A 21,262-nucleotide genomic window follows, 5' to 3' on the forward strand; every position below is an offset into this window, starting at 1 on the left:
AATTCAATGACTGCTACCCTCTGTACCATCTGCTGTTCATTCATTCTGGACACCAGTCACTGTCCCATGTGCTAGGAACAGAGAAGTGAAGAAAACTATCGAGAACTTCATCCATGAGGATGAACAACTCACGGTGGAGTCATCATTAAAAAAGGAAATGCACAGGGCTTCCCTGCTGGCACAGTGGTTGAGAGTCCGCCTGCCGATGCAGGGGACACAGGTTCGTGCCCCGGTCCGGGAAGATCCCACATGCCGTGGAGCGGCTGGGCCCGTGAGCCATGGCCTCTGAGCCTGTGCTCCACAACGGGAGAGGCCACAACAGTGAGAGGCCCACGTACCGTAAAAAAAAAAAAAAAAAAAAAAAAAAAGGAAATACACAGGTGAGCACATGAGTCCTATTCATCATAGTTGCTACAAAGTAAAGGAAGTAGGTTCTCTGAGAAAGAATGGAGACAGACTAAATGTAGCTTAACGTATGGTAGAGTTGGAGAAGTTCTCTTCTCCTGTCATTTAAGATGTGATAAGTTATCCAAGAGAAAATTGGGAAAAGAGTATGTCAGGCAGCTGCAATAAGTTGTTTAGGTTTTTTGTTTGTTTTGTTTTATTTTGTTTTGTTTACGATTCTGTTAGCTTGTGTCTCATTCCTCCTTAAAGACAGTAGGCATTCCTATACTTATGCCTTTTTGTGATACTGATTCCATTGCCCGGAATGTTCTTCTCTTTCATTTTCTATCTAATGAGTTTTTTCTTATCCTCCCATGTTTTCATTAAATATTAAAACATCAAACTGTCCTTACCCCTGACAAAAACCTGTGCTTGGATGTTTATAACAGCTTTTTCATATTGCTAAAACTTGTAAACAATCAAGATACCCTCCAGTAGGTATATGGATAAAGAAACTGTGATACATCCAGACAATGAAATATTCTTTAGCACTAAAAAGAAATGAGCTATTAAGCCATGAAAAGACATGGAGGAGAGTTAAACACATACTACCAAGTGAAAGAAGCCAATCTGAAAAGGCTACATGCCCTGTAATTCCAACTATATGACATTCTGGAAAAGGCAAAACGATAGAGACAGTAAAAAAAAAATCGGAGTTTGGGGAGATGAATAGATATAGCAAAGGGTATTTTTAGGGCAGTGAAATTATTCTGTGACACTACAGTCATGAATGGATGTCATCATAATTTGTTCAAGCCCCCATTAAATGTATGACATGAAGAGTGAATCCTAAAATAAGCTACGGATTTGGGGAGATTATAATGTGTTGATGTAGGTTCATCATTGGTAACAAATGTAACATTCTTGTGAGTGGTGTTGATAATCGTGTTGGAATGCGGGTGTATGGGAAATCTCTGTGCCGCCCTCACAATTTTGCTGTAAACATCAAACTGCTGTAAAAATCGGTCTTATAAAAAACACAGAGTGTTGGCTGAGCCGGTCTCCCGTGTCTGACACCTCCGTGTGCTCCGTCTGTGTGGTGATGATGGTGAAAACCGAGGCTGCTAGGGGCACCCTCACTTACTCCAGGGTGAGGGGCATGGTAGCAATTCTCATCGCTTTCATGAAACAGAGAAGGATGGGCCTGAACAACTTTATTCAGAAGATTGCCAATAACACCTATGCAAGCCAACACCCTGAAGTTCAGTCCATTTTGAAAATCTCCCAACCTCAGGAGCCTGAGCTCATGAATGCCAACCCTTCTCCACCAAGAAAGCGATCCTGAAAAAGAAGGAGGAAAAGCATATTATGTCAGAGCGGAATGTTCTCCTGAAGAGCGTGAAACACCCTTTCCTGGTGGGCCTCCACTTCTCTTTCCAGACGGCTGACACACTGTACTTTGTCCTAGACTACATTAACGGTGGAGAGTTGTTCTACCATCTCCAGAGAGAGCGATGCTTCCTGGAAGCACGGGCTCGGTTCTATGCTGCTGAAGTAGCCAGTGCCTTGGGTTACCATCGTTTATAGAGACTTAAAGCCAGAGAATATTTTGCTGGATTCACAGGGACACATTGTCCTTACTGACTTTGGACTCTGCAAGGGGAACGCTGAACACAATGGCACGACGTCCACCTTCTGCAGCACACCCGAGTATCTTGCACCTGAGGTGCTTCGTAAGCAGCCTTATGATAGGACCGTGGACCGGTGGTGTCTGGGGGCCGTCTTATATGAAATGCTGTATGGCCTGCCTCCCTTTTATAGCCGAAACACAGCTGAGATGTACAACAACATTCTGAACAAACCCCTCCAGCTGAAGCCAAATATTACAAATTCTGCAAGACACATCCTGGAGGGCCTCCTGCAGAAGGACAGGACAAAGAGGCTTGGTGCCAAGGATGACTTTATGGAGATTAAGAATCACGCCTTCTTCTCCCTAATTAACTGAGATGATCTCATTAATATGACGATTACTACCCCCCCCCTTTTTTTTTGCGGTACGCGGGCCTCTCTCTGTTGTGGCCTCTCCCGTTGCGGAGCACAGGCTCCGGACGCGCAGGCTCAGTGGCCATGGCTCACGGGCCCAGCCGCTCCGCGGCATGTGGGATCTTCCCGGACTGGGGCACGAACCCGCGTCCCCTGCATCGGCAGGCAGACTCTCAACCACTGAGCCACCAGGGAAGCCCCTACTCCCCCTTTTAACCCAAATGTGAGTGGACCCAGCGACCTGCGGCACTTTGATCCCGAGTTTACCCAAGAGCCGGTCCCCAACTCCATTGGTCGGTCGCCCGGCAGTATCCTCCTCCCAGCCAGCATCAAGGAAGTGGCCAAGGCCTTCCTGGGCTTTTCCTACACACCTCCCGTGGACCCTTTCCTCTGAATGGTCTTAGGGTTGGTTGCGAAGCATTTTATGGGCGTTTTGAAATGTTTTAGTTAGCCTTTTGGCAGAGCTGTCAGCTGACAGGACATCTTAAAAGAGAATCTGCACATCCCTGGAAGTTTGCACATCTTGGCAATCTTATTGCACACTGTTTGCTGGAAGCTTTTCGAAGAGCACATCCTCTTCAGTGAGCTCGTGAGGTTTTCCTTATTCTTCCTTCCAGTGTGGTGCTATCTCTGAAATGAGCAGTAGAGGGCCGCCCCAGGCAGATGCATGGTCTCATTCGAAGGAGGACGCTGTTCTGAGAAGGAGCTTCTGAAGGTCTGTCTGGGCCGTGATAAGGAATCTTATGAAACGTGCCTTTTCTGATGAGACGTGTTAGCTCCAAAGTTCTTCCTGTTGTCCAGTGTTACCGTTCTGTTTTTCCTTGTGGACTTCCTGTGTGATCGGCCGTATGAGTGTGGTATGCTTGCTCACAGAAGGACTCAGTTATAAGCATCAATGTGACACTTGTAGGACACTACAACGTGGGACATTGTTTGTTTCTTCCATATTTGGAAGATAAATTTATGTGTAGGCTGGGTTTTTTTGGTAAGATATAGTTAATAACTAAAATTTATCAGAAATGGCCTTGCAATGACTTGTATCCAGATGCTTAAAGAAGCATTGCTGCTACAAATATTTCCATTTTTAGAAAAGGTTTTGATGGACCAATGCCTCAGTAGTCAATCAGAGCCTGGTGTTTTCATTGTTTAAAATATCACCTGTAAAATGGGCATTATTTATGTTTTTGTTTTTTTGTTTCTTTTTTGCATTCCTGATAATTATATGTATTGTATAAAGGAAGTCTGTACATTGGGTTATAACACTAGTATATTTAAACTTACAGGCTTATTTGTAATATAAACCACCATTTTAATGTACTGTAATTAATATGGTTATAATAATGTACAATTCTTTCCCTCCCCCACCACACACCTTTTTTTGTGTGTGATAAACCAACTTTGGTTTGCAATAATACCTTGAAAAATATTTGCAGAAAAAAAAAACCATCAGGATTTATACACACTACCAAATGTAAAATAGATAGCTAGTGGGAAGCAGCTGCATAGCAAAGGGAGATCAGCTGGGTGCTTTGTGACCACCTAGAGGGGTGGGATAGGGAGGGAGGGAGACGCAAGAGGGAGGAGATATGGGGATATATGTATGTGTATAGCTGATTCACTTTGTTATAAAGCAGAAACTAACACACCATTGTAAAGCAATTATACTCCAATAAAGATGTTAAAAATACTACATTAAACTATTTACATTAAACTTTCACTTCCTTTATATTAAGTTTGGTAAAATATCACATTTTCTGCTCTAAGGACTTAAGACCTTTGAAGGTTGCTAAAGCCCAATTCCTTCCAATCCCCTCCAAGGACTACAAGCCCAGCCTCTCCCTCGCTCCCCATCGTCTGCCTGATCTGTTTCCTTTTTGTTTACCCCATGCTTCTGCTCCTTCCACACTGCCCTTCGTGTCCATCCTGCTCCTGGTCTTTCTCATTTTTATTTCTCGCCCTGAAACCACCATTCCACAGATATTAGGAAACCTGATGGCTTGTTCCCTCTTTTCCAAGAAATCTGTGCCCCAAAATGATCTTATCAATGAGGGCTTCTCAGATGCCTCATTGAAAGGACATTCACTCACCGCCCCCAACCCCCGGTAGGTACCCTCAAGTTCCTTCCCTGCTCTATATTCCCCCATAGTAATTATCACCATCTGATACACTGTGTATTTTTTAAATGTGTTACTTATTATAATAGAAAACTCTGTGTTGTTCCCGGCTGCATACCTACTGTGGGCACTTAATAAATAATTGTTGAATGAATAAATGAATGCATATCATCTTAAATTCATAATCACTGAGCAGTTATCCTTAATACTAGTTATTTTTCATATCTTATTATAAAATCAATACATGTTATTTGAAGAACATTTCAAAAAAAGTAGGAAACAGGAAAATAAAAGTCGCAGTTATCATCATAAATGTGACATTATGGTTAACATTTTGGTTTACGTATTCTTTCAGCCATTTTTTGGTCTATAAATATACACTGATAAAATAGGGAGTATAGTATAAGCACTGTTTCATGGCCCATTTTTCTTTATCTTAACATACTGTAAATATTTGTCAATTAATTAAACATTCTTCAACAGCTTCACTTTATTGACTGTCTAATGGTCCACTGTCCACTTTGTACCAATCAAGTGCATGATCAAATCTGACGTGACTTGAGTCAGGAACACCAGAGGATGTTTATCTATAGCTCTTTAGTTAAATATTTAAAAGTGGAAGTGGGTTAAGTAGACTAGGAAATAGACTTGGTTGTCAATAAGTACATTGCATCTTATTTGTGAATACTGTCTTTGAATTAACCAGTAAATGAAACTAGAGGGTCAAAAACTGAGACGTTTACCAGTGAACCAACAAATTGCAATCCAAAATAACCTCATCCATAGGAAGACAGCTCGAAGAGTCCTCAAGTTCATTTAGGCATACTGCAGTTGACCCTGGCACTCTTCAAATTATTGCTTTATTAAAAGTGCTAGGTAGCTGTGCCTCCTTATGAGACTAGAAGTTAAGTTAAAAAAAAAAAAAAAAAAAAAGAAAGGGCACTGTTCACCATTATTTTAGAGATTAAAACCTCTGCCTGGCTCCAGGGCAAATAGTTGATGCTATTTTTGAATACCATTTCCTTTTTTTCATGAAGTAATATGAATTAAATTTCACAACCTTGTCTATATTACACAAAGGGTAAAAGTTGATATTATTTTTTGTGATAGGATTTATTTATCTGAAATTAGAAGATCGACTTAGAGGAGACAAAAACTTTTTTTTTTAAGAGCCTCACAAATCTATTTTTTTCTAGTATTAACAGTTCAGTAGATAATTTGAAACTGATTAATCTGTTAAACCATATGTCAGAAACATGCTGCAGCTGTTAAATGTCCAGCAAAATCTGAACTACAAGTCTTGAGTAATTCGCCCTTGGTACATGCAGACCAGACAATTTCCTATTTGATTTATAACCATGATTCTTGCAACGTGACTGATTTTCTAGTTATACTACCTTAAATTTTTTCTAATGTAGCTATTGGACTAAAAAAAGGCAGAATGGAAGAAAGTTGATCTGACTTTTTTAGATAATGGCATTGAATCTATTCATTATCAGATGCTACTGTACTGATTGTGTTCAATATTTTTCAAAGTATATGAAGATCCCTACTATATGTTCTATTTTCCATATTTTGAGAACATAATGAAGTCCCCTTCCTTCTAGAAGAATCACCACATAGCAGGGTGATCAAAGTATAAACAAATACTTATCACAGTAGATTGTCAATCATACAGGATGAAAGTGTTATATTCGAAGTACCAAATTCTTACGTTCTTTTGAAAACAAAGAAAAGCTGCAAAAGAGCTCGCTCAGAAAAGTCAGTAACTTCAACTCTTATAAAATTCATTTGCTGGAGCCAAGATATTTTAAAAGTTCTAAAGGCATGTACTGATGATATAGAAGAACCCTCAATATAATCCAAGGGTTCAAATGACAGGTCATTTTAAGGTGGTAAAGATCAGAGAGATAGATGCTCTCTCTCACGTGGGATACAGCCAGGAAGATCTACATGTAACATCATGGGATAAAGTCAACTCTCTCTGCACAAGCAGTTTTTAAAATGGAAAAATGGAAAAATGTCCATTAGATAGATAAAGTGAATACATCTCAACAGCCAAAACTAGGAACTGTTGTGCCTTGCTCACATTTAGATGGATTTATTACCTATCATTGTCAGTAATTCATTGATGCAACCGCCTTTTATGGCATTCGTGCTGCATGCCAGGTTCTTAGGCCTTGGGAATACAGGCTCAACAGGACAGGCACATGCCCCGTTCCCACTGTCCTTACTACCCAGTCAACAAGGAATAAACAGATTTTTAAATAATAAACAGTCAAGGTAATTTTAGATTGTGATTGGTGCTGTGAACAAAATAAAACAGTGCAATCCATTGAATAGCAAGTAATGTTTGGGGCCTATGAAGGTGAAAATTGAGTTGGTGAATTTAGACACTGGCCAGAGAAAGAGAGGATGGTATTTGAGTTGGGGGCAGCCTGGAGAGAAGCCAGCCCTCTTTAGACCTGATGAAAGGAATTCTAGCCCGGAGGCAGGGAAGGGGGAAAGGGCCGTGAGAGGGAGTGTGCTTTGTGTGTCTGAAAAAGAGAAAGAAGAGTGAAATTAAGAGCTTAGTGACCCAGAGGAGAAGAGTGAAATAAAATAAAACCAGGGATCACTCAGGGCCAGACCATAGCAGGCTTTGGTGGAGTTGGGATTTCATACTCAATGATAGGGGAAGCCATCAGGAGCAATGGCCAGGAATAATCTGATCCCCATTTTTAAAAGATCCATCTGGTGACTGTGAAGAAAATGGATTTTAAAGGGATAAAGTTTGACTCAGGAAATAACTACCCAATACATATTTATTACATGAATAAATGGAATAAATCTGATGTACTTTGCTGAATGTCATACTCATTGGATGTAGGCATATCAATTGAGTGGCTGATTCTGTATGGTTTTCTCTGAGAACACCTATGTAAGACTGCAGGAGACTCTTCCTTTTAGTTGAAAGGTATGAGCCTGCTGTGGACAGAAGATATTGAAATTGCTGCAGTATCATGGTATAGGGTATCACTTCAAGTAAATTCCTGGGATCAAAATGGGAAGTGGTAAGAAAAATCTGACTACTTCAATATTATTAGGAGATCTGCACACCTAGGAATAAATCCAATGCAACATATACAAATTTTATCCAAAGTGAATCTGGAGATGCTGTGACCTTGAAACGTAGACCTCAAAAACATAGGTCTTGTAATCAGGCACAACTTGGTTTTTGTCCTGGTTCTATTATTCTTTAGCTGTGAGGTCTCAAGCTTCCTCATCTGTAAAATGGTAATGATACCTATGTCAAAGGCTTACTAAAGTAACTCACTGAGAGAATTCTCTTGGAATATTTACTATATTGCCTGCCACATAAGTACTCAATAAATGATTGCTATTACTATTTCTTTATTTGCTGATTTTGGTTTAATGGTTTCTACTGTTTATGCTACTGAGATGGAAGAGGGACAAATGCCTCATTTAACGCATGGCTACTGCAATGCATTTGTAGCACATTGGGCTGTGTTCCATTGAATAGAAAATGAACAAAAAAGTAAATAGAGTCACCTCTATTGACTAGTAAACAGGAAAGATTCAATGAGAAGAAAAAGGGGGAGATACAAGTTTCCTTTTTTCACTTAATGATTTTCATTGCATATCAGGTAAAATATGTCCACTCAGTTGATTTAGTTCTAAATTCATTATCTTTAACTTTTCCCTAAATTAGCATTTGATGGCAAACTGATTGTACTTCTCTTCATGACCGCTAAGTTCTTTGTGGAGTAGGTAAAGGAAACTAAATCCATTCTTCCATACATTGTATGAAAGGACAATTAATTCTCAGCTTAACTACATAATCTGTTTTACCAATGAGCTAATATTCTTGCATTTTATGTGCAGGAATTTAACCCTGCTATGCAGATGCAGATATAAATAATAAAGGTCCCTATATAAAGTTAAATACACAAAAACAATATTTATTTTTATTTTAAAACAGAAGGCAATATTTGTATGGGAATTTCTGTGATAGGTCAAAGTATGCTAAAGACCAGATGGTAAATCTGGTTCTCGCTTATTTAAACATATATGTTATATTAAATGTAATGTGTGTGTGTGTGTGTGTGTGTGTGTGTGTGTGAAGACTTGTAACAGTGGTTACTTCTATGGATTATGAGAGTCCTTCCTATCTCTGTATTGTATGACATTTTATAGGATCAGGAAAAAAATGGATCTTATTTCTAGTGACACAGAATAGGCCAGGGAAATGGGAGAAGGTACACAAAGCAAGGTATGAATCAGAAGAGTGGGAGGAAAATATGATGGAAGTGAAGATATATAAACTAGGAGAAGAGTTGGAGTCCTTGGTGGTTTTGCCCTAAGGAGGAGCAAACATTTTCCTAGCATGCTCCTATAACACGGATTTTTTTAACCATTTACTTTCTATTGCTATGATGTAAAAAATCATAGAAAAACTGACCCAAAACTAGACATTTGAAGTAATGGAAAAACTGAGGAGACTCTGGATAAGACAGAAGCTAGTCATCCAAATTCTGGCCCTTCGGAATAAAATCTCGATTTTTTTATTGTGAAGAGCATGCTGTTTCTTCCATGTGCTAATATTGGGAAAACCTCAGCCTAATACTACCTTTGAAAGTCACAACTATCCCAAGAAAATATTTATTAGACCAGGTTAAGTGAAAATAACTGAACTTGAAAAAAATTATTAAAAACTACTGGAAGAGAAAGTCTTATTTATACTTCCTGTACTTGCCATACATTCAAGGAATAATACAATACTTATATTTCAAAATACATCTGTAAATTATTATTAAATTTAAAGACATTTGGCTTCCAGATAGGATTACACCCTTTCCATAGAGAGAAGTAATTGGGGTATGGGATTTCCACAGATGACATGTGGAATGAGCTCAGTTTGTTTGGATTCTTTAATAGAATGCTAAAGTTAGCAAAGTCCTGAGGTGAAAAATACAGAGCCTATTCAAGTAATGTGTGTCAAGGAAAGAAGACAAAGCACCGTGTTTCTAAGTGCATCAAAACAAAATACTTCTGTAAGCAGCGGCCCAAGTTTATAGGGAGTAAAACTAATGGATCTGCCACAGCTGTAAAGAAACATTGTGAAGTAATTGTTAGTGCTGTCTTCCCTCCTTCCTTCCTTCCCTCCTTCCCTCCCTCCCTCCCTCCCTCTCTCCCTCCCTCCATCCTTCCCTCCTTCCTTCCTTCCCTCCTTCCCTCCCTCCCTCCCTCCCTCTCTCCCTCCCTCCATCCTTCCCTCCTTCCTTCCCTCCTTCCTTCCTTCCCTCCCTCCCTCCATCCTTCCCTCCTTCCTTCCCTCCCTCCTTCCTTCCCTCCCTCCCTCCCTCTCTCCTTCCCTCCCTCCCTCCCTCCCTTCCTCCCTTCCTTCCTTCTTCCCTTCCCTCCTCCCTCCCTTGCTCCCTTCCCTCCTCCCTCCCTCCCTTCCTTCCTTCCTTCCTTCCCTCCTCCCTCCCTTCCTTCCCTCCTCCCTCCCTCCCTCCCTTCCTCCCTTCCCTCCTCCCTCCCTCTCTTCCTCCCTTCCTTCCTTCCGCCCTTCCCTCCTCCCTCCCTCCCTTCCTCCCTTCCTCCCTTCCCTCCTCCCTCCCTCCCTCCCTTCCTTCCTTCCTTCCTTCCCTCCCTCCCTCCCTCCCTCTCTCCTTCCCTCCCTCCCTCCCTCTCTCCTTCCCTCCTTCCTTCCTTCCTTCCTTCCTTCCCTCCTTCCTTCCTTCTCTCCCTTCCTCCCTCCCTTCCTTCCTTGTTCTCTCCTCTTTATTGAGAGGAAAATTTTAAAAAACACACACACAAGGAATCATAATCTTGGGAATAAAGTCTCTAAAATAAAGAAGTACTAGATCCCATACAAGTCTTCTCTTGGTCAGAGTGTGGAAACTGATGCTTCTTATAATTTGGGAAGAATTTAAGGGGCCATATTAACCTCAGTGATGACTCAGGAAGCACCTGAGTCATGACTTCAGTCTCCTTTTCATTCAAATCCTGAAACTCTCCACTAGGCTAGACAAGAAATACCACCTTATTTGTCCAAAGGATTTTCCACTGTCTTTGAAGCAAAGTAACGAAAAGCATGCTTTGTCTAGGAAGTCAGGGAGATGGTACAGAGGATAGCATCGTCATCAGTAGGTGGGTACACAGGTAGTTGCATTCTCAGCTGGTGAGGACAGCAGTTGGCTATGTTTGGGCACCTGGGTGAGCAGACAAAGCATCAGGAAATCCAGGAGCAGGAAGCACAATACAGTCCTGGAGCATCGAGACTCCAGACACTGAAATGAGTGTCAGGGGAAGAGAGACCATCTCTGCAGGAAGTGAGATGCTACTAGGGAATTAGCACAGACGTTTAGCTTGGATTTGAAGATAGTTTTGGCCATAAGGAGCAAGGCAGGAGGCTATTGATTGGAAACAGAAGAGTTTAGAGAGAGGTGTGGCCTCTGAAATTTTACCTGACAATGGAGAGGAAGGGTCATAAAACCTGAGTCAGGAAGAGGAATGTAGCTCTAGCTTCAAAAGTTAGGAATTGAATGCACAGGATGTAAGGAGACCATTGAGTTATGTATTCCCCTGAGAATATGCCTTTTCCAGTTGGTTTGTTTTTTTTTCCTAAATACAAATCGAAGATATTGCTAGAATTTCCATCCTGATACCACTGTTTGGTTTTGGAGTCCTTTGCTAGTCTTAATTGTTTTCTGGGTATCTGGCTTGTATTTCCAAATGTGTGATATAAAACATGTATTTAAGTGCTGTACTTTTTAAAGATGTGTTATGAAACTTTTCCAACATTATTTTTCCATCACAGATACAATTGAATGATACTCTGATGTCAGTTACATCTGTTCTGAAGTCATTTGACCTTGCAAATTCCTGCCCATACTGCTTGCCATTAGAGATCTCTCTTGGCCACACTCGTAGGTGAAAGGCAACAGCCATTTCATCTCTCTTCGCCAATCATTTCCTCTGTTCCAGCTTGAATTCGTACAGAATTCTTACACCTACTCTGAAGACTGACTGAAATTGTATGAAAATAAAACTCAAGGCCCGTCTGCTCCTCTAGTTTTCATCCAAGATTCCCTGGAATGGAAGTACACTGGAGACCGAATGTTTTCCATAACTGTGGCTGTAGTTTTGGAAGACATCCTAGTATGGGAAAATACAATATTAAATTATTTCAAATGTTAGCATTCTCTCTCTACTACTACTACTACTACTATAAAAAATTCTTTCTCTGGGGATTTGCTTGATTTCCTTATATTTAATGTCTGCAGAATATTGAGACAGATGTTCTAGAAAAACAAGCAAGCTGTCTCTTTGGAAGATGGAATGTGTAATAACTATTATTACAGTTGGAGATAGAAATGGATAGTTCATCATCATAGTCAGTCTGGCAATATGGGCACACGTGGAGTGCAGCGACAACCATCTCCAGGAAATTTCATCCCCTTTGTAGTCTCCATGATTTTGCCTAAGCTTTCCTTTCTCTACAGTGTCCTCAACCCTCTTCATCTATATGCCCTCAATTCTTCAGGTCGTATTCATTATTTGTATGTTACCTGTTACCATAATTGATCATTAATCTTTCTTCTTCATGGATACATGGAGTATTTATTATACTAAACCAGAGGTTGGAAAACTTTTTCTGTAAAAGGTCAGATAGTAAATACTTTCACTTTGGAGGCCATAAAGTCTTTTTTTTTTTTAACATCTTTATTGGAGTATAATTGCTTTACAATAGTGTGTTAGTTTCTACTTTATAACAAAGTGAATCAGCTATACATATACATATGTCCCCATATCTCTTCCCTCTTGCATCTCCCTCCCACCCTCCCTATCCCACCCCTCTAGGTGGTCACAAAGCACCCAGCTGATCTCCCTGTGCTATGTGGCTGCTTCCCACTAGCTATCGATTTTTTTTACATTTGGTAGTGTATATATGTCCATGCAATGCTCTCACTTTGTCCCAGCTTACCCTTCCCCCTCCCCGTGTCCTCAGTTCCGTTCTCTAGTAGGTCTGCGTCTTTATTACCGTCCTGCCCCTAGGTTCTTCATAACCATTTTTTTGTTTGTTTTTTTAGATTCCATGTATATGTGTTAGCATATGGTATTTGTTTTTCTCTTTCTGACTTACTTCATTCTGTATGACAGACTCTAGGTCCATCGACCTCACTGCAAATAACTCAATTTAATTTCTTTTTATGGCTGGTAATATTCTATTGTATATATGTGCCACAACTTCTTTATCCATTCATCTGTCGATGGACAGTTACGTTGCTTCCATGTCCTGGCTATTGTAAATAGAGCTGCAATGAACATTGTGGTACATGACTCATTTTGAATTATGGTTTTCTCAGGGCATATGCCCAATAGTGGGATTGCTGGGTCATGTGGTAGTTCTATTTTTAGTTTTTTATGGAACTTCCATACTGTTATCCATAGTGGCTGTATCAATTTACGTTCCCACCAACAGTGCAAGAGGGTTCGCTTTTCTCCACACCCTTTCCAGCTTTTACTGTTTGTAGATTTTTTGATGATGGCCATTCTGACTGGTGTGAGGTGATACCTCATTGTAGTTTTGATTTGCATTTCTCTAATGATTAGTGATGTTGAGCATCCTTTCATGTGTTTGTTGGCAATCTGTGTATCTTTGGAGAAATGTCTATTTAGGTCTTTGGCCCATTTTTGGGTTGGGTTGTTTGTTTTTTTGATATTGAGCTGCATGAGCTGCTTGTAAATATTGGAGATTAGTCCTTTGTCAGTTGCTTCATTTGCAAACACTTTCTCCTATTCTGAGTGTTGTCTTTTCGTCTTGTTTATGGTTTCCTTTGCTGTGCAAAAGCTTTTAAGTTTCACTAGGTCCCATTTGTTTATTTTTGTTTTTACTTCCATTTCTCTAGAAGGTGGGTCAAAAAGGATCTTGCTGTGATTTATGTCATAGAGTGTTCTGCCTATGTTTTCCTCTAAGAGTTTTATAGTGTCCAGCCTTACATTTAGGTCTTTAATCCATTTTCAGTTTATTTTGTGTGTGGTGTTAGAGAGTGTTCTAAATTCATTCTTTTACATGTAGGTGTCCAGTTTTCCCAGCACCACTTATTGAAGAGGCTGTCTTTTCTCCCTTGTATGTTCTTGCCTCCTTTATCAAAAATAAGGTGACCATATGTGCATGGGTTTATCTCTGGGCTTTCTATCCTGTTCCATTGATCTATATTTCTGTTTTTGTGCCAGTACCATACTGTCTTGATTACTGTAGCTTTGTAGTATAGTCTGAAGTCAGGGATCCTGATTCCTCCAACTCCGCTTTTCTTTCTCAAGATTGCTTTGGCTATTCAGGGTATTTTTTGTTTCCATACAAATTGTGAAATTTTTTGTTCTAGTTCTTGAAAAATGCCAGTGGTCATTTGATAGGGATTGCATTGAATCTGTAGATTGCTTTGGGTAGTATAATCATTTTCACAATGTTGATTCTTCCAATCCAGAAACATGATATATCTCTCCGTCTGTTGGTATCATCTTTAATTTCTTTCATCACTGTCTTATAGTTTTCTTCATATAGGTCTTTTGTCTCCTTAGGTAGGTTTATTCCTAGGTATTTTATTCTTTTTGTTGCAGTGGTAAGTGGGAGTGTGTCCTTAATTTCTCTTTCAGATTTTTCATCATTAGTGTGTGAGAATGCAAGAGATTTCTGTGCATTAATTTTGTATCCTGCTACTTTACCAAATTCATTGATTAGCTCTAGTAGTTTTCTAGTAGCATCTTTAGGATTCTCTATGTTTAGTATCATGTCATCTGCAAACAGTGACAGCGTTACTTCTTCCTTTCTGATTTGGATTCCTTTTATTTCTCTTTCTTCTCTGATTGCTGTGACTAAAACTTCCAAAACAATGTTGAATAACAGTGGTGAGAGTGGGCAACCTTGTCTTGTTCCTGATCTTAGTGGAAATGGTTTCAGTTCTTCACCATTGAGGACGATGTTGGCTGTGGGTCTGTCATATATGGCCTTTATTACCTTGAGGTAAGTTTCCTCTGTGCCTACTTTCTGGAGGGTTTTTATCATAAATTTTGTTGAATTTTGTCCAAAGCTTTTTCTGCATCTATTGAGATGATCATATGGTTTTTCTCCTTCAATTTGTTAATATGGTGTATCACATTCATTTGCATATATTAAAGAATCCTTGCATTCCTGGGATAAACCCCACTTGTTCTTGGTGTATGATCCTTTTAATGTGCTGTTGGGTTCTGTTTGCTAGTATTTTGTTGAGGATTTTTGCATCTATGTTCATCAATGATATTGGCCTGTAGCTTTCTTTCTTTGTGACATCTTTCTCTGGTTTTGGCATCAGGGTGATGGTGGCCTCATAGAATGAGTTTTGGAGTGTTCCTCCCTCTGCTATATTTTGGAAGAGTTTGAGAAGGATAGGTGTTAGCTCTATTCTAAATGTTAGATAGAATTCACCCGTGAAGTCATCTGGTCCTGGGCTTTTGTTTGATGGAAGATTTTTAGTCACAGTTTCAATTTCAGTGCTTGTGATTGGTCTATTCATATTTTCTATTTCTTCCTGGTTCAGTCTCAGAAGGTTGTGATTTTCTCAGAATTTGTTCATTTCTTCCAGGTTGTCCATTTTATTGGCATATAGTTGCTTGTAGTAATCTCTCATGATCATTTGTATTTCTGCAGTGTCAGTTGTTACTTCTTTTTTATTTCTAATTCTATTGATTTGAGTCTTCTCTCTTTTCTTCTTGATGAGTCTGGCTAATGGATTATCAATTTTGTTTATCTTCTCAAAGAGCAAGTTTTTAGTTTTATTGATCTTTGCTATTGTTTTCTTCATTTCTTTTTCATTCATTTCTGATCTGATGTTTATGACTTCTTTCCTTCTGCTAACTTTGGGGTTTTTTGTTTTGCTTTCTCTAATTGCTTTAGGTGTAAGGTTAGGTTGTTTATTTGAGATGTTTCATGTTTCTTGTTTCTTGTTTATGTCATAGAGTGTTCTGCCTATGTTTTCCTCTAAGAGTTTTATAGTGTCCAGCCTTACATTTAGGTCTTTAATCCATTTTGAGTTTATTTTGTGTATGGTGTTAGAGAGTGTTCTAAATTCATTCTTTTACATGTAGGATTGTATTGCTATAAACTTCCCTCTTAGAACTGCTTTTGCTGCATCCCATAGGTGGAGGCCATATAGTCTCATTTTGTGACATTGTGCTGCCCTGTGAATGTAGCCACATACAATACATAAATGAGTGAGTGGGGCTGTTCTCTAACACAACTTTACTTACAAAAGCAAGCAGTGGCAAGATTTGGCCTGTGGGATATAGTTGTGGACTCCTGTGCTTGACAATGCTAGGGGGTTTTAGGGCTTGTAAGAAACTTAGCTAATTTCTTCATATTATATGTGAGTCATTTGTAGATAGGGGGTTAACTGACATACTCAAAGTCACACACTTAAGACAGAGCAACTAGTGACAAGGAAGTCATCTAAAAATCAGCCCTGCATTTTTAATTTATTTGTTACTTTCAGTACTGGATTATATTCTATACAGCATTGAATTACAAACTGGTGATATTATTCTCTTGTTTCATGTTTAATTACTTTATGTGGGTCCATATATTATTGCATCTCATGAGGGGATGGGAGGTAGATAGATGATAGATAGATAGGTAGATAGATAGGTGATACATAGGTAGATTTTATTGCCCAAACTTGTTAGAACAGTACGGAGCATAGAGTAAGATCTCAAGAAATATTTGTGGTTAAAGTCTTCCAGGAGAACATACAGTTATGTAGCATTTTTCTTAATTACATGGTTATAGATTTTGTCTCAGTTTAGAAGATTGTGAGGTTGCCGATGCTTAAATTCTGATAATAAGTTTATAGTCACCTTTTTAAAAAAAAGCAAATAATCTTTTATATGCTCTTATCTTTCCTGATCCAAGTTTTATTCTAATTTTGTTATTTTGATTTATATGGGTTTTAAAAATCAGTGAAAAAAATTTAATTTGGTATGAAGATGATTAATTTGTTATGGAAGTCAAATTTTTTTAAAAAATTGTAATAAGGATAAACTATCTTCAGGTTTTATAACTGCTATATTTAAATTTAAACTAGCTAATGGATCACTTAATTATTTATCAACTTCATTTTAATTACTTTCCATGTGTAACATGTAATTATATATGCATTGAATGCTTACTTTTGGAAAATGTGTCATTCCTTATTACCAGGTATAAGCTAGCCTTATTGAGCAGGTTTAGACTAGAAAAGGTTTCTCCTGGCATGATCCTGTTGATTTCTAGCAGAGCTCACTTCCTTTTTTCCTTCAAATTACTACTCAGATGTCACCTGATCAAAGGGGCTTTTCTTGACTAGGCAGCAAAAAACAGCAGCTCTCTCAACCTCCACCCCACCCCCCAAACTCCTTGCCCCCTCTTTCATATTTAGTGTCTCTCTGTAGTATTTTTAACCATCTCATACTATAAATTAACCTTTATGTTTTTACCTGTTTGTTTTTGTTTTAGTTATTTTTAGTTTCTGCTGGAACATAAATTATATGAGGACAGAAATGTTGTCAGTTTCATGTACTGCTGCATTTCCTGTGCCTGGCACAGCACAGGTTCTTTTTTACATATTTATTTATTTAATTTTTTATTATTTTCTTTTATTTTATTTTTTATTGAAGCATAGTTGATTTACAATGTTGTCTTAGTTTCAGGTGTTCAGCAAAGTGATTCATAAATAAATATATATATATATATGTTCTTTTTCCAATTCTTTTCCCTTATAGGTTATTACAAAATATTGAGTATAGTTCTCTGTGCTATAAAGTAGGTCCTTGTTGGTTATTGGTTATTTATTTTGTATGTAGTAGTGTCTATATGTCATAGATTCTTATTTTATATGAGTGGATAAAATAAAAATGAATGAACATTAGCACATTCCTAATATAATGGAAACTTTTGAAGTAACGATTCCTCCTTAAAGTTAAATGCAGAATTTACACCAAAAGACTGTACAAAGTTAAACTGAGTCAGAAGTTAGGAAATCAAGGTTTTATATGTGTGCTCAGTGGCATCTAAACTGAATAGTAAATTTTTAGACAATTAATATGAAATCCTTCACTGTGGATTCTTACTTTGTGAACTGATACTTTTAAAATAAATGTTATGTTCATCGTTTCATTCTTTTACATTTAACTTTCCAGGGACTATATTCATACACACATGCATATTTTTCAGAGGCACTTGCAGCAGAACTAAGAAAAATAAGAAATCTAACTATGATTTACAAGGATGGATGTGTTCATTTTAACTTCAGTTTTGTACACACTTGAGTGGTGAGATAATGAATAATAATTCATTTCCCCAGTATCATTGGGGACTTCACTCCACTTCAGTGGCTTTTCAAGAAAACTAGTTCATTCCTTCTACTGCTAGTTTTTTTTTTCCTGTTGATGAATATCTGAGAGAGCAGCCATTCTAGAACATACAGTGTAGTTCTGTATTATATTAAACAGAATACTGAACACGTGTAAACACTTGTTGGGGATTTAAGACCATCTCTCTAAAAGTTAGGTGTTGCACCATGTTGTAATTCAGCATCATGCTTCAAGACTCTGAGTCTGTTGGGTTTAGTTGTTGTTGTTGTTGTTTTTCGTTCATTTATCCCCCCCCTTCCTTCCTTCCTTCCTTCTACAAATGTTGTGAGAGTGTGTGCCAAGTGCCAGGTACTGTTCAGATCACCGGAAAGTAAGCATTAAGCAAACTATCAAAAACTTTATTTCCGTAGAGCTTCCAATCGAGTGGGAGAGAGAAGCAACCAAACAACTGAATGAGTGAAAACACAACGTGTCAGGTGGCTCTAAATGCTATGAAGGAAAATAAAGCTGGAAGTGGGTACAGAGAGTGAGGGCAGTGCGGTATTCGTGGAGCTGGGTGGACTAGGAAAGCTCGTCTGCACTGTGAGAGATAACATTGAGCAGAGCCTGGGGGAGGTGAGGGACGAGGCTTGTGGTCGCTGGAGGAGTAACAGCGAAGGCCAGGGCAGGGGCAGGTCTGTTGTTGCAGTTAGAAGGAAAGGGTGGCTGGACAGCAAAGCACAAGGATGCTGGGAGATGTGATCAGTGCAGGGACCGCTGTGGGCCACTGGAGGTCGTTGCACTTCATTCCAAGTGACTGAGAACAGGAGCCAGGGGATATTTTGAGCACAGGAGCCACCTTACCCACCTATATTTTTAAAACTGTCCCTTTGGCTACTGTGTACAGAAGGACTATAGCAAGGGAGGAAGCAGGAAGGCTATCCAGTCTTTCACAGCAGTGATCGCGGATGGCTTCTTGGACCAGATGACCAGGTGACATGGGGTGGTAGGATTTGGGATATTCCAGTCTGAGAAGACATGGACCTTGGTGCAGGCTCCCCGAGAGCGAGAGGAAACAGAAAAGAACCCCAAGAGTTGAGTCCTGAGCCCTTTAACATTTAGACATTAGGAAGGTGAGAACAATCCATCAAAGTGGAATGGGAGAGTCAGCAGTAGTAAGGGAGGAGGGAAAGAAAGTTAATGGCAGTGTAGAAGCCAAGCGAGGAGTAGAATTGAGGGAACACCTGGTTCCAGTGCAGTTGATTAATCAAGTATGATGGGAACTGTTTAATTTTTTTAGACAGCAGTGCTTTTCGTGTTGGTGATTATCTTGTCTTCTCTTACTGACACCTCTTTCCTAATCTTTTAGTTTGGATATTATTCCTCCTGGTCTTCCCTCCTTCAGTCTCCATGTTTCTAACCCCGAATCCCTATAATGAATAAATAACTGAAGATTTTTAGGAGATGCCAGATTCCAAAGCTTGGGAAATAAACAACCACAATGTTATTCATGATTCTGAGATAGCAGGCCTGCGTTGAGGCCCCTCAGAATAAAACACTCTATCATAGTTATAACTCTTGAGCATCAGAAGGTGGTTTAAACTGTGCCTGTGGTTTATTAGAATTATCATAGTTGAGTTACCGAAATTCCAATCATTTGCTAGATAGATTTTAAATTTTGTACTATATTCAATGATTATTTTAACAAATCATTTTAACAAATCATTTTATCCAATGAATATTTAAAGATCTTTATTGAATCTCTCTCTCTTGTCTTTTCAGAAAAATGTGATGAGCCACTTGTGTCTGGACTCCCCCATGTAGCTTTCAGCAGCTCATCCTCTATGTCTGGGAGCTATTCTCCTGGCTATGCCAAGATCAACAAGCGAGGGGGTAAGGCGACTTTTATTTCATTTGTCGACAAATGTATTAAAGGAGAACATGTTATATTTACAACTGCATTTCTAAAGTATATTTTATTGTACAACAGCTATTAGCTGGCACCCAAAATCATTCTCCCTGCTTTTGTTAACAGAGACATAGACACTTACTATAAACCTCTTTTGTAGCCACTATTGTGGAGTGATATAGAAAAAAAAGTGTGCTAGAAATAAGAGACGGTAAATTAAAGAGGAAGGATTTTTGGAGTTACATATGATAATGAATTCAAAATGACATAAAAATTCTGAGTTAAGGAAAGTCTTGTTAATCATTTAAAAGAAGTTAAAAAAGAATTGGTTCCTAATATGTGTACCATGCATGAAAAAGAATACTTTGTATTAACTGCTTTTTCCCTTTTTATTAATGTACACACTTAGTTTCTATTGAAAATGCAGGATGAAAAAATATGACCCTTTGCAATTTCTCCCCCAGCACACAGAATTTAGCTTTGTTACTAAAACCATGTAAAAATTTGTGTACATTTGCAGCTAAAATTTGGCTTTTGGACTTTAGAGACATGGTATTAATTAGTAAATGATGATTTCAAAGTAGACAGCAATTGATAGAGAATAAAAGAAGCTGATTAAGAACAGAAACTTAAAACTTTTGCTTCAAAGGAATGCTGATATAAATATCAATGAATGACAGCTTGGAAAGAAACAATATTTTCTTGGATAAATATGTATCAACTAACAAAGACCATAAATTTTTTTCAGTAAAACAGGAAGTACTAAGCTTAAATCACAACCAATTCAGGAAAAAACTGTGAAAAAAATAAAGAAGGAAGGAAAAGGAGGGAGGGAAAAAATATAAACAAAGGTGAAAAAAAAGAGAACAGGGGAAAACCCAAAAGGGGAAGAAAAAAGAAGAGGGAAAGAAAGAAAAAATATCAGAAAAGAGAGAAAAAAATATCAGAGATTCAGAAAGACCAAAAGGGAGAAGAAAACATGTAAGGAAAAAGTAGAATAATATATACAGAAATTAACCCAAGTGTGAAGATACCTTAATCAGTAAAAAAAAAAAAAAAAAAAAAAGCTTGGTGAAAGAGACATACTGACAGAGATAGAGGATATAAATTTTAAATATATATATACAGCTTTGATTTAAAAGCAGTATTCAGGGCTTCCCTCATGGTGCAGTGGTTGAGAGTCCGCCTGCTGATGCAGGGGACACGGGTTCACACCCCAGTCCGGGAGGATCCCACAAGCCGCAGAGTGGCTGGGCCCGTGAGCCATGGCTGCTGAGCCTGTGCATCCAGAGCCTGTGCTCCACAACGGGAGAGGCCACAACAGTGAAAGGCCCGCGTACCGCAAAAAAAAAAAAAAAAAAAAAAAGTAGTGTTCATCAGCTGCTTTATTTTTTTCAGTGAGCTCTTTTTTTTTCAATTGAGGTATAATTGACATAACAAT

The 21,262-nt window shown here is 38.7% G+C and overlaps 1 protein-coding gene and 1 pseudogene across 2 annotated transcripts in view; both read left to right on the forward strand.

Annotated features, from left to right (window-relative positions):
* CNTNAP2 (contactin associated protein 2) overlaps positions 1-21,262 on the forward strand; it is a gene marked incomplete at both ends in the record, with an annotated part of 2,063,650 nt that overhangs the window by 605,489 nt on the left and 1,436,899 nt on the right. The window contains one exon of the mRNA XM_079711872.1: positions 19,695-19,805. Coding sequence (XP_079567998.1) covers positions 19,695-19,805 — 111 coding nt within the window. The remainder of the gene's footprint in view (positions 1-19,694; positions 19,806-21,262) is intronic.
* Positions 1,487-2,821, forward strand: LOC307057941 (serine/threonine-protein kinase Sgk1-like; annotated as a pseudogene). Its single transcript has 2 exons — positions 1,487-2,438; positions 2,625-2,821. The product of its transcript is annotated as a serine/threonine-protein kinase Sgk1-like (transcript).

The sequence above is a fragment of the Hyperoodon ampullatus genome (genome assembly GCF_949752795.1).
Source record: "Hyperoodon ampullatus genome assembly, chromosome: 9".
Classification (NCBI taxonomy): Eukaryota; Metazoa; Chordata; class Mammalia; order Artiodactyla; family Ziphiidae; genus Hyperoodon; species Hyperoodon ampullatus.